This window comes from Macaca thibetana, chromosome 1, assembly GCF_024542745.1.
Source record: "Macaca thibetana thibetana isolate TM-01 chromosome 1, ASM2454274v1, whole genome shotgun sequence".
In the NCBI taxonomy this organism is placed as follows: Eukaryota; Metazoa; Chordata; class Mammalia; order Primates; family Cercopithecidae; genus Macaca; species Macaca thibetana.
In genome coordinates this window covers 209047327-209061989 of record NC_065578.1, presented here as the reverse complement: position 1 = coordinate 209061989, position 14663 = coordinate 209047327, and the positions used below count along the sequence as shown (strand labels likewise).

The 14663-nt window shown below is 39.6% G+C and overlaps 1 protein-coding gene across 8 annotated transcripts in view; it reads right to left on the bottom strand.

The window, feature by feature from the left end:
* Positions 1 to 14663, bottom strand: part of RYR2 (ryanodine receptor 2) — a 795071-nt gene that overhangs the window by 220706 nt on the left and 559702 nt on the right. For all 8 annotated transcript variants that reach the window (XM_050770606.1, XM_050770614.1, XM_050770624.1 and 5 more), the window contains 4 exons: positions 12480 to 12566; positions 8210 to 8436; positions 4351 to 5155; positions 1751 to 1951 (listed from right to left, as the gene is read on the bottom strand). In XM_050770606.1, coding sequence (XP_050626563.1) covers positions 1751 to 1951; positions 4351 to 5155; positions 8210 to 8436; positions 12480 to 12566 — 1320 coding nt within the window. The remainder of the gene's footprint in view (positions 1 to 1750; positions 1952 to 4350; positions 5156 to 8209; positions 8437 to 12479; positions 12567 to 14663) is intronic.

Sequence of the window (14663 nt, the reverse complement as noted above, 5' to 3'; positions counted from 1 at the left end):
TGATTGCTTTCAAAACTTCATCAGATAATTTTAACATCTTTGTTGTCTCAGTGTTGGTGTTTATTGATTGTTTTTTTCACTCAAGTTTTTCTTGGTTCTTCACACACATGATTTTTAATTGAAATCTCAACATTTTGAGGATTATGCTAGGAGCTCTGGGTCTTATTTATAACTCTGTTTTACCTGACTTCCTCTGACCCCATCCAGCAGGAGAAGGGCTTAGGGTACCTTATTGCTGCCAGGTGCGGGGGGGAAGTCCATTTTCCCACTCAGCCTCCTTGGACATCTGGAGGAGGGAAGGGAGCCTGTTACTGGTGGGCAGGGGTAAAAAGTTCTGCTTTCTCACTAGACCTGTTCTGATGTGACCCTTGCTAGAAAGGGTAAGAGTGTCTTGTTACTTCTCCTTCCACAACCTCTACTGATACTTTGCAAGAAATGGGCCTTGTTACTATTCAGCGGGGATAAAGTCGCAGCTCTGTCCTCCACTGGGACACCTTGTTACAGCCTGGTGAGAGTGGAAGTCAAGGTTCCCCACTCGGCCTGTGCCCAGTGTGGGTGGGGAACAGTTTTCTCTGTGGTTTTTGGCTGCAGTAGTGCAGTTATTATCTAACACATTTCTGTCTTGCTAAGCTGCCCCTTTCCTGATCCTTTGTCTAGAGAGAGAAGGCTTTTGTTGCAGCTTTTCTTGTCTATGCCCATTGGTGTTTCCTGGTTGCCGGCTTCTTTAGCTTCAAATCTGGGATAGATGAGGCAAAAAGAAAACCCAGGGAACTCACCCCCATGTTGTTCCTTGGGTCCTGAGTTCTGTAGTCAACCTTCCTTCATCTATCTTTCAGAGTCTTCTTGTATTGTCTTCTTTGTAATGTCCAAGGTTTTAGTTGTACTTAAAAGCAAGAATCGGGAAAAGCACATGTACTCCATCTTTCCAGAAGCAGAAGTTTCCCAACAATAGTTTAACAGAGTTAATCTGGAAGAGGCTGGACCTGTTCTCTGTTCAATAAATGCTGTTTATAACAATTAAGAAAATTCCACAGCCCTTTCCTCAAAGAAATTACATTCTGGTGAGAAAAAAAAATTCCGTAATTAGTCCCTATAAACACTTTCATTCTGAGCTACCCTGGATAGAGAAGAAAATGGTAAGGGTAAGAAATCAAAAAAGACATCTGTGAATTACATTGTTTAACCACCATCCCTACACCTTGGTAACTCCCCACACTCTGAGGCAGATTCCAGAAAATTCACATCCCCAAACTAGCCCAATTTTCTGATTCAGGCAGGTGCCCTTGGTTCTGTTGTACCCTCAGGAGGCCTGACTTTGGAGGTAAGCAATGAGAAGAAGAACCACAGACAGGTCATCAGTCTTCCGGCAAGCAAGGTGGAAGAGACATGTGTTTCTTCTATGGAAAGCCTCTAGCATCAAGTCCTAGGAATCAAAAATTCCTATGAGTGGAAGATGATGAAGACCCATTTGTGGCTGAAATTTGCTCCTATCAAGAATTTCAGACTCTGGCATATCTTGGCCTTCTCAAAGAGTCCGTGATATACCTGATATCTTCTAATAAGTCCCTCTTTTGTTTAACCAAAGAAATTTTTTTTGGTGAAACTAAGAATACTAACTAAATCAACTTGATGAGTTTAAACAGAACAAGGAAAACAAGACGTGTGACTTATGATACAATTTTGCAAGGCGCAGATCCTGAATGACTAAAAGCCAAAATAAATACAAAGAATTTTCATTTAACTTCTGTACCTGCTCTTGAGGTGGTGATCTGAATTCCTTTGTTTTCCTGGCTGTGAGTGCAGCTGACATGTTTAAGGCTTGCATAACTTCGTTGTATCGGAAACGTTGATTGTCTTGGAGCTTAGCTACAAAATCATCTGAAAAGGCTACAATGGCTTCTATCCGGTGCCGGACCTGGCAGTCACAGAGGTATTGAAGCAGTAGGCACATCTAAGAAGACCATCAAAAAAACGTCAAATTTAATTTCTAAATCCTTTAATAATGTGCATCAAATCATGACCTGTGGTAAACATCCTTAGTTGCTTACTCTTCTCTCTTAGAAACAGAATCCTGATTTCGTATAGGCAGCAATGTGCTTGGTCCCAGGAGATGAAGCATAATTTATCTAAGCAAAAATGGCAAATAAATGTCCCTTTAGTGGATGCTAATTGATATGGTCTGGTTATTTTCCCACCAAAATCTCATCTTGAGTTGTAATAATCCCCACATGTCAAGGGCGGAGCTGGGTGGATATAACTGAATCATGAGGGTGTCTTCCCCCATGCTGTTCTTGTGGTAGTGAATAAGATCTGATGGTTTTATAAATGGGAGTTCCCCTGCACATGCTCTCTTGCCTGCCGCCATGTAAGATGTGACTTTGCTCCTCATTTGCCTTTTGCCATGACTGTGAGGCCTCCCCAGCAGTGTGGAACTGGGATTCAACTAAACCTTTTCCCTTTTACAAATTACTAAGTCTCAGGTATATCTTTATTAACAGTGTGAGAACGGACTAATACACTTACCCTCCCAACCTCCCTTTCAGCCACAAGTGCAATGGCCAATGAAATATATAAGGGAAACTTTGCTAAGGGTCTTCTGGGAAAGATATTCCATCAGTGATAAGAGACTAGAATTCCCTTCTTTCAAAATGAGTGTAACTGGGTGATGACATGATTACTGCAGAAAGAATAAGGTGAGCATTTTAGGAAGAAAACCACAGGCTGAGGATCACAGAGCAGAAAGATGTTAAGATCTGGGTTACGGATGACATCATTGAGCTGCTGTACCAATTCCAGAAATCTAAACTTAAGACAATTAAGTGGTGAATGCTCATTCATTCAGTGGTTAGCTGGGTCTTTCTCCTACTGAAAACCAAAAGGATTTATAACTGAGTGAGTATGTTGGTAGAAACATTTCTAAAAGAGAACACTCTGGCAAATATTTAAAAAACTATACTCTCAATACTTATTGTGATATAAATATATGACAGTGTCAAAGAGGACCTTAAAACCCTCTGTGTCACCATCTGCAATATAACCATTTCTCTCAATGCTGTCTCTGAAGTAGTCACAGTGTCCATCCCCTTTTCTCCATCTCCTTTGCCCCACCCTCCTCTGAGCATGGTCTCCTAGAGTCTGGACCAGCGTGAAAGCCTTCTGACTAATCAGATACTAGATCACTCTCTCTTTCCTCCCTCCAGTAGCCACAACTGGCCTTTTCCTGCCTCAGGACCTTTGCTGGGCTATTTGTTTTGCATGGAAAGCTCCTAGAACACCCTGCCCCATTCATTTTCCTTGTAATTGCTGAGCACAACTCTTAAATCTGAACTCAGCTTAAAAGTCACAATCTCTGAGGGGTCTTCCCCCTTATCTTTCTAACAGTAATCCAGTCTAAATGTTCTTTCTTTTAGTAATCCATTATTTGCCTTCAAAGTATTTAATGCAATTAGCAATAAGATTTTTTAATGCATAAATGAGTGCATATTTCCTTAGAGGCTGTGAGTTTCTGCAAGGCAGGGTTCGCTTGTGTTTCCCTAAGTGCATACCCAGAGTAAGGCTTCAGTCAATGCTGACTAAAGGAACGAGGAGCAAAAAAGCAGGTCAGCGATGCAAACATCAAATTGACTTTAATAAACAGAGGAGACATTAATAAAGGACCCTTTAGACATCTTGATGAGCATCAAGACAGCCAATGTGTCTGATTCCTTAAACACATACTAAGGTGGCTGGGTGCAGCGGCTTACACTTGTAATCCTAGCACTTTGGGAGGATGAGAATGGAGGATCACTTGACACCAGCCTGGGCAACATAACGAGACCTCATTTTGACTAAAAATAAAAAAAAATTAACTGGGCATGGTGGCATGCCTACAGTCCCAGCTGCTGCAGAAGCTGAGGCGAGAGGATGGCTCGAGCCCAGGAGATCTAGGCTGCAGTTAGCTATGACTGCACCACCACCACTGCACTCCAGCCTGGGTGACTGAGACCCTGTCTCAAAACACCAAAACAAAAGCATACGAGGGGAAAGTAAAGCCTTGCTATGTGACAATGGGTGCATCTACTGGTAAACGAGCATTCTAAGGTTGGTAAGAGTGGAAATAGTGGTAGAAAGGGGTATTTGATGGCTTGTATTTCAGGTATTTCAATGTAATGAAGGTAAAACATGTATGAAACAAGAGGAGATGGCTAATGAATAAGGCGGAGAAGAACAGGAAGTTAATTTTATGAAGAACTACCATTACACAGGAATGCAAAGAAATAAACACATATACACAGAAAGAAACAAAGGCATGTTCCAATACCTTAATGCTTAGTCATTCTGAAATTCACCCAAATCTCTTGTTCTGATTACCTGCAATTTAACTGGCTCTGGCAGTTTCATTTGGAGCAGGCCTTCCTTGGGCCGCTTGCCCCCCTTGGCTTCTTCCTCACCAGCTCCTTGCAGCTTTGCGTCATCCACACTGAGCTCTTTCTCCAGTGTATCACTCTCCTCCTCTGGAGTGGCCGCTTCTTTAAACACACTGGGCTCGATAAGCTGCAAGATGTGCTTCAAGTCCTCGTTGTGGAAGATGCCCATGATTAGCAGGGTATAGAAAAGCTTGATGAGAGGCACAAAGAGGAATTCAGTAGTCCCTCCAACTGGGTCCCGGGCATGAAGACTGCCCTCTTTAACAGCTTCCGTCAGCATCTGTATGGTCTTGGCCTTGAGGATGTCCAGTGGGAACTCTGGACTATACTGGTAACATTCATTACTAACACTTACAAAACTGGGGGAGGAAAACTGCATCCGTGGCCTGAGAGAGGTGCTGAGGCCGATCCCTGGAAGGCCATGCTTTTTGTTCTCATCGGGGAACAGGGTGATGCTCTTCGTCTCCTCCGTCATGGGGACAATGTACTCGTTGTTCATCATGAGCCTGGCAGTGGCATAGGAGCTCAGGTGGATGTCGATCAGCAGGTCATAGTAGCCAGCACGCAGCAAGCCAGGCATGTACTTGTTCTCAATGGCGTAGAGGAGCTGAGGTTCATCCACGTGGCTGCACAGGGCGTGGGCCACCCGGTGGTTCCCAAGAGCACAGACAGCTGAGTAGAGCCGCAGAGTGTGATAGTGAAATTTCAGCAACTCCTCCTGCTCTGTCAACTCCAAGATGTCAACAGATCTGTAGAAGGGAGGAGAGTGGTAGTAAGATTCGAAATGAATGATTTTTGAAAATCTGACTCAGAGGAGAAATCAGTATACATTGTAAATTTGAAGGCAAACAGTTATGGGAATAGACAGTGCAGGCTGAACATCCCTAATGTGAAATGCTTGGGACCGGAAGTGTTTGGATTTGGGACTTGATTCAGACTTTGGAATGTTTGCATTATACTTACTGGTTGAGCATCCTGAATCTGAAAGTCTGAAATGTGAAATACTCCATTTCCTTTGAGCATTATGTTGGTGCTCAAAATGTTTCAGATTTTGGAGCATTTCGAATTTCAGATTTTGGGATTTGGGACACCCAACCTATGTCTTCTTTTAGTTTTCTTTGACATGTTTAACGGCTGCATAGTACTTTTAATCATTTCTAGATGTTTTACAGATTTTCTTCTACATAGAATTTGACACTTTTTTAGCACCTCCTTCCTCCTCCATTGTATCAAGGATCTGTTGCTGTGAGCTGAGATTGCGCCACTGAACTCCAGCCTGGGCAACAGGGCGAGACTCCACCTCAAAACAATATATAAATAAACAAACAACAAAAAAGTCTCTAGCAGAGAAATTTCTTTCATATGTCATTGTCATTCAATTGTTCATCAAATATCACTGAGTGCCTATTATGTATTAACACTGTGCACTGATGAGACAATGGTGAATAATACAGTCATGATTCCTGTCCCCAGGGAGCTTATATCCAATTGAGGGAGTAAACCACCCCCGCTGATCAAAATGGAGCAAATTAAATGATCAACTGTGACATGTGTTAAGGAGAAACAAAGTACACACTGACATACATCTACTGCCATAGCAAACTTTAAGATCTTAATGATTTGTCATGTTATTGGGGCATCAGATTCTTCTCAACCACGCTGGTTAAGACTTCCTTTTTTGGAATTTGGATTTTGAAACTCACCATATTTTTCTGCGGCTGCTAGAAAGAATGAAATTAATGCGGGCCCCAACTCTACCAACCGGTGTGGTATAAATGACTGTGTGTCGCTCTTAGCCTCAGTTTTATTTTCCTATCCATATCTTTTCTACGGCCTGATGCCAGTGACACATTTTTATACATTCCTGTTGCATATGATTTGGAAAACTCCCTTAAGTCCTTTATGAACTTTAGTGGGAGTTTAAATTATCCATTCACATACATATACATCTATCATAGGCAATTAATATAAATTATAAACTACTGAGACAAGGTGTTATGTTGGTTTTCAATGATAGCATGCCAAAATGTTAAATTATAATGTTAAAGTTCCATGCTCAGTAGAGACACAACATTTTCCTTCACAAACAAGAATTCCTTCCCAAATGTTATATTTGTTTTGGTTGTTCAATATTTTCTTAAAAAACATCATCAGATGAAAAATTATGATAAAACTCTTCTCACAAAAAAGAATAAAATTAAAATCAAACTGAACCATCTCAAGAGTATGTTATGAAAGATATCTAATTACATTAAATATGTAAATACATATTTAACGCATAAAAATAATTAACTAGTCAGATTAATTTTTTTGTTTTTCTTTTGTTTTAAAACATCTTTGATGAGCTGTAATTTACATGCTATACAGTTTACCGACTTAAAATACATAATTTAATAGTTTTTGTATATTCATGGAGTTGTATAATGATAACCATAATTATCGTTAATTGAGTTTAGAACATTTTTATCACCCCAAAAGGAATTTAGTACCCATTAGCAGTCCTGTTCTGCTCCTAGCCCTAGGTAACCACTAATCTACTTTCTGTTTCTAAAGATTTGTCTATCATGGACTTTCCAATTAAATAAAATCCACACTAGTAGGATTCTTTCACTTAATATGCTTTCGTGACTGGTTTCTTTCACTTAACATAATGTCTTCAAAGTTCTTGCATTTTGTAGCATGTATCAGCACTTCAATCATTTTTACTACCAAATAATATTATATAGATATATCACATTTTGTTTATTGATTCATAAGTTGGTGTACATTTGGGGTTCCTTTTTTTTTTTTTTACTATTATTCATAATGCTTCTATGAATATTCATGTACAAGTTTTTGTGTGGACATATTTTAATTTCTCTTGGATATATATGAGTAGCAGAAATGCTAGATCACATGGTAATGCTATAATTTTATTTTTTGAGGAACTGACAAACTGTTTTCCAAAGCATAGGTTAAATTTTAAAGATATTAAAATAAAAAATGCCAAGAACATCTAAAGATATAAAAATGGACCTGGCTTCAATAATTATTTTCAGATTAAAGACTTAAAACATACAAATACGATTGTGCATTACTTTCATAACATGTTTTTACTCAGTTTGTGACTGAACATTTCAATGGTATTTTGGGAAGGAAATCTTGGCCCAAAACTTAGAAACTTAGCTCCTTATTGATAAGAAGTACTGCTTAAATGAAATCTCTGCAATTTAATTGGCTATCACATGGAAAAACAGAAAATCATAAACAAAGCTATCTTTGAGTATTTATTATACTTCATGTTACTATTATTACTGCATATACTAGAATGCATATAAAACTGTTTCCAAGGCACTCACAGTATTTCCCCAATTTTCTTTCATTAATATCTCTTGGGATCAGTCTTTTACATCTATAAAATGAAGGGTTGAACATAGGAATCATAAGGGATTCCTATGATTCCATCTCTAATATCTCACAATTCTCTACTACAGTACTCTACTAAGTCATAAGTTGGATTGCAGTTGCACCTGTCTGAATTTTTATTTGCTGTTGTCTGGTAAGTAACACAAGAGTGAATGAAGAAACCATCATGGGGTACCTTCAACTGCAGAATAATTTTTTTCAGTAACAAAGTGGTTGAGAAATAAACGTAAACTTGGAATACGCAGAATAATGACTCCATTGCCAAAAGAATTGAGACCTTCGTAAATTTCATTTTGTTTCTTTAGAACCACCCCCGCCCCGCACCACTACCAGAAGCCCCGGGCCGCAGGCTAATCCCAAGCGTCCCAATCAGAATGTCACGGATTCATGGGGCTGACCTGTTTTCCTCAGGGATATGAAGAGACATGAACTGCAGGGGATCCAAACACTGCACCAACCAGCCTTGGCGTTCACTTATTCGAGACACATCTACCTTCAAAAACTGGTTGGGCATTCTGCTCCACAGCACGTGTGACAGGAACTGCACGTGGAGGCGCGGGGGACACTGCGGCACGGGGTTCTTGTGCTCACTCTTGAATAATCCCGCCGAGAGAGGCATCACATTCTAGGGGATGAGGAGGCAGAAAAAGAATGAATTTAGAGCATCCCTTGGGGTTCACAAAGTAATGACTAGAATTCTGCAAAGGACAGAGACAGGGAAAGCAAGATAGCCCTATGAGTCAAGCAAAGTCAACATAAGAAATCATAGAAATTGGGTTGAAAAGTTTCTGAAAGGACAAACCAGGAAATATATTGTGAGGAAAATACCTATACCTTCAGGGCAGTCAAACAGGTTTCGGGATGTGGCTTTCCCATATACTGAACGGCACAGAGAGAAGGCCAAGCACAACCAAGCATACCCATATATCCTTTATATTTCTTTACTAGGCTGGGACCTCAGGGAGAGCCAGCAAGTCTTTAGGGACTTTCAGGGCCAAAACTTCCTGAATGACAGATAGGTCACATCTCCCTGGCTCTCTCTCTCAATATCTGTTGTCTGTCACCCAACTCGTCCTTCAAACACTTCCTCTAGCCAGAAGTATTCCAGATAAAGCTCAACAGATAAACCTGACTACCAACCAAGAAAACAGAATATGATAGGCATGAACAAACATATTTATTTCTCCTCCACCTCCAATGTCATCGTCAGCCATCCTTAATTCCTTCCGTCGGCTGTCAAAGAAAGAGAGTTCTCTACTCTGCCAAAAGCTTCTTCATTTATCTATGATCTTGACAACACCGATGTCTGCCTCTTATGGGATTTTATCTCATATTTCTGCATTACCTTCTATCTCTCCTTCTCCTCTAGAGCCCCCTCAATTGCATGCTCTAGACTGTTTCATTCTCATACTGCTTTCCTATTGCCCTCTAACAATAGCGGGGGGAAATGTCAAGTACTGGTTTAAATACTGATGATATGTTAAAGAATAAAACTAACCAAACCCCCGCCCTCAAATAGTTTCCATTTTTCTCACTAAAAGTATGAAATAAAATCAATAAGTAATTTAGATGAATTAAATGGTATTTTAGAAGAGATGTCATAGGGCTGGGAGTTTGGGGAACAGAAAGCCAGAATGGAGGAACCAGAATGCAGGGCAGCAATTTTAAATGGGGTTGTCAGAAAGGGTGTCATTGAGAAAGTGACATTTAAAGAAAGACTGGGCTTGGCACAGTGGCTCATGCCTGTAATCCCAGCACTTTGGGAGGCCTAGGGAGGTGGATCACTTGAGGTCAGGAGTCCAAGATCAGCCTGGCCCACATAGTGAAACCCTACCTCTGCTAAAAATACAAAAATTCGCCTGTAAAAAATATTAAAATGGTGGCGTGTTCCTGTAGTCCCAGCTACTCGGGAGGCTGAGGTGGGAGAATTGCTTGAACCTGAGAGGCGGAGGTTGCGGTGAGCTGACATTGTGTCACTGCACTCCAGCCAGGGTGACAAGTGAGACTCTGTCAGAAAGAAAGAAAAGGGAAGGGGAAGCGGGGAAGGGGGAAAGGGAGGGAGGGAGGAAGGAAGGGAGGGTGGGAGGGAGGGGGAGAAGGGGAAGAATAAAAGGAAAAGAAAAGAAAAAAGGAAAGGAAAGGAAAGGAGAGGAGAGGAGAGGAGAGGAGAGGAGAGGAGAGGAAAGGAAAGGAAAGGCGAGCAGTCTAGTCACTAGACTGGACAATTTGTGATAGCTATCACTCATCCAATGGAAATGTCAGTAGAAGTCAATAGATGATTGAATATATCAGTCAGGCTTCTGAGAAACTACCACTCTTTGTCCAATTTTGTTAAAAAAAATAAAGGTCATCTGAACTTGCTGCCTCCTTTCTCTCATTTCCAATCTTGAATTCACTGTCACATGGCTCCTGTCATCATTTCTTAATATAATAATTGAGACAAGGTCTCCCTCTGTTGTCCAGGTTGGAGTGCAGCAGCACAATCACGGCTCACTGCAGTCTCCATGTCTGCGCTCTCAAGTGATCCTCCCACCTCAGCCTCTGGAGGATTTAGGACTACAGGAGTGCACCACCACATCTGCCTAAAATCATTTTTTATTTTTTGTAGAGATGGGGTCTATGTTGCCCAGGCTGGTTTCAAACTTCTGGGTTCAAGTGATCCTCCTGCCTCCCAAAGTGCTGGGATTACAAGCATGAGCCACTGAGACTGGCCCCTCTCCCACTGCTTTGCTGAAATTCTTCTGGCAAGTCCACCAAAGCCCTCCTCATTAACAAAAGCCAGGGATTCCTTTAGTCCGAGTTGTATTAGTCCATCTGTAGCATCTGCTGTTAGCTACTCCTGTTTAGAAAACTCCATCCTCGCTTGGCATCTACTAAAACGTCTCTTTCAGTTCTTCTCCAATATTCTTGACAGCTCTGCCCTCAGCTTATCTCATAGGTTCCTCTTTTTTAGTTGATACAACCAGGTTCTTTCCTCAGTCATCTCTTCCCACTGTCTACATCTGCTCTCAAATCTTCCATTCACACTCAAAGATGAATTACAACTGATTTCTTGATGATGAAAATTGTAATCTCCAGCATAGCTCTTTTTAGCACAATTGTGCATACATATGTGTGTATAGGTATGCATATGTATGTACATCACATATAAATTTGTTGAGCAGATACCATGTATAAAGCATTGTTCAAGATGTTTAATTATATTAACTCCATAAAAGATATACTGTGAACCCCATTTTATAGAAGCAGAAACTGAGCTCACATACTTTAAGAAAGATGTCCAAGGTCACCAAGCCAGCCTAATAAAACTACTTACTCTGTTCACTCCAGTGTGTGCCTAGACCCTCAACTTTACAATTGCAAAAGTAAGTTCAGCTTTTTTTTTTTTTTTTTTTTTTTTTTTTTGAGACGGAGTCTCGCTCTGTCGCCCAGACTGGAGTGCAGTGGTGTGATCTCAGCTCACTGCAAGCTCCGCTTCCTGGATTCACGCCATTCTCCTGCCTCAGCCTGCGGAGTAAGTGGGACTACAGGCTCCCGCCACCTCACCCGGCTAATCTTTTTGTAATTTTTGGTGGAGACGGGGTTTCACCGTGTGAGCCAGGATGGTCTTGATCTCCTGACCTCATGATCTGCCCGCCTGGCCTCCCAAAGTGCTGGGATTACAGGCGTGAGCCACCGCGCCATCAGTCATTGATTCTCACTCTGCTTGAGATCCTGAGTCAAATTCATCTACAAATTCTGTTAGTCCAATTAATTGTTAAATCCTATTCATTTCTTCTATAAAATATTTTCACATTTATCATTTTTCATTCTGACTTCCATGGCTCTCATCACTGTCTTCCACGTAGACAGTATTAAATTATTGACTCCTCATTGCTACTGACTCTTCTCCTTCTTGCCCACCTCCACGTTAACAATAATACATTTTTCCAAAACAAGTTTCATTATGCTCAATTCCCTTCTTCAAATTTCCGATGGATTTCCCTTGTCTGTGTAATAGGTGCTAACCTTTTCACACGGCACACAAGACGTTTTCAGCTTGGTCTTGTTCTACCTTTTATCCCTCTTAATCTCCAGCCACATTCTGGAAGGCATCCTTTGTTACGGTTACACTGAATTACTTAACCTTCAGCATGTTCACGCTTACATATTTTTGCTTCTTCTCCTGCCTAGAATGACCTCTCCTAATAAATGTACCCCAAGAGCTCCTATTTTACAGTTAGTAATCAAACTAAATGCTACCTCTTCTTTGAACTTTATCTGATCCAACCCATCCAACTGAGTTGTTCTTTCATTTATATTACTGGAGTATTCCATACAAACCACTATTTTAGGTGGCATGGTTTCAGGTCTTTAAGTCCATTCATTAGCTCACCTATGAGTTCAATGATTACTGCAATGTGTGTAATTTGGCAATTTTTCATTTTCTATAGACCTTTTATTGAATAGGCCTTTTATTGGATAATATACATATGATAACTAAAGATAAACACTTTTTAATTATTATGTTACCCTTGTGACCTCAGATTTTCAAGCATGGCTATCTTTTCTTGAGAGAATGACTTATTTCATTCATATCAGTACTAATATACTGAATTCATTTCAGAATAAATGCTATGTCCTAATAGAAAATAAAACAAATATAATACTAGGAACGAGTTTTACTACCTTTATTCTTCCCAACTCAAACTGGAAAACATTGGGACTTGTAGCTTGTGCAAAAACCGCAGGAAATAATTTTGTACTCGGCTCCACCTGAAATACACAAATGAGTTTAATAATGTTAGTAATGAAAGAAGACAAGGGAAAAATAATTTCTTTATAACAACAAAGGAATACTTTACAGAAGGAACCCAGAGATTTTCCTTTCTTGCATATTGATTGATGTGCTCCTTCAATAATTAGAGTATTTCGTTACTATGTGAACACTGCTGAGGGAACATACTGTGTTTACTCTGAAGGGTTTATGGCACTGTCATTACTTAGCGGAAGTAAACATACATAATTAATTCAGTGTTTTCCATTTTCTTTTAATTTCTAATTTACTGTTTTTTAATTGACACATTGTACATATTTAATGGAATGCAATATGATGTTTTGATACGTGCATACATTGTGTCATGATCAAATCAGGGTAATTAGCATGACTATCACCTTGAACACTTTTCATTTCTTTGTGGTGAGAACATACAAAATCCTCTCTTCTAGCTATTTTGAGATATACAATACCTGAGGGTGGACCATAGTCACCCTACTGTCCAATAGGACACCAGCACTTATTCTTCCTTTCTAATGTTAACTCTATATCCGTTGGATAGCCACTCCCTCTCCCCCACTTTCCCCTACCCTTCCCCAGTATCTGATAATCACTATTCTATTCGCTACTTCCATGAGATTAACTTTTTTTGATTCTACATATGAGTGGGCAATGCAGTATTTTTCTATGTCTGGCTTATTTCACTTAACACAATATCCTCCAGGTTCACCCATATTGGAGTGAATGACAGGTTCTCATTATTTTTTATTATCAAATAGCATTCCATTGTGTATATATAGCACATTTTCTTCACTTACTCATCCACTGATGGGCACTTAGGCTGATTCCCTATCTCAGCTATTGTGAATAGTGCTGTGATAATTATAGGAGTACAGATATCCCTTCCACACACCGATTTCATTTCCTTGGGATATATACCCAGTATGGGGAATTCTGGATCATATGGTAGTTCTGTTTTTAATTTTTTGAGGAACCTCCATACTGTTTTTCATAATGGCTATATTCATTTACATTCCCACAAACAGTATATGGGTTTCTCTCTTCCTCAGCATTCTTGCCAACGCTTATTATCTTTTGTCTTTTTGATAATAGCCATTTTAACTGGAATAAGGTAATCTTGTGGTTTTGATTTGCACTTTGCTGATGATTAGTGATGTTGAACATGTTTTCATATGCCTGTTGGCCATTTGTATGTCTTCTTTTGAGAAATGTTTACTAAGGTCTTTTGCCCCCTTTTAAATCAGATTGTTTTTACTATTGTTGTTTGTGTTCCTTATATATTCTGGATATTGATCCCTTATCAGATGCATACTTTGCAAATATTTGGTACCATTCTGTAGGTTGTCTTTTCACTCTGTTAATTGTTTCCTTGGCTGTGCAGAGGATTTTTAGTTTGATATAATCCCACTTGTCTATTTTTGCTTTTGTTGCCTGTGCTTTTGAGGTCTTGTCCAAAAAATTCTTACCCAGTCCAATGTCATGAAGTGTTTCCTCCATGTTTTCTTCCAGTAGTTTCATAGTTTCAGGTCTTACATTAAGTCTTTAATCCACTTTGAGTTGATTTTTGTATATGGTGAAAAACAGGGGTCCAGTTTCATTCTGCATGTGGATGTTCAAATTTCCAAGTACCATTTATTAAAGAAACTGTCCTTTTCCCAATGTATATTCTTGGAACCTTTGTTGAAAATTAGATGGATAGATGGGTTTGTTTCTGGGCTCTCGGTTCTGTTTTATTGGTCTATATGTCTGTTTTGGTTACTATAGCTTTGTAGTATAGTTTCAAGTCATGTAGTGTTTTGGTTACTATGGCTTTGTATATTTTCAACTCAGGTAGTATGATGTTTCCAGCTTTATTCTTTTTGCTCAAGATTGCTTTGACTACTTGGGGTCTTTTGTGATTTCATAAGAAATTTAGAATTATTTTTTCTATTTCTATAATAGAATAATAATGTCATTGGTATTCTGATAGTGACTTTACTGAATCTGTAAATTACTTTTTGTACTATGGACATTTTAATAATATTAATTCTTCCAATCCATCCAATCCAACAGCATGAGATATCTTTCCATTTATT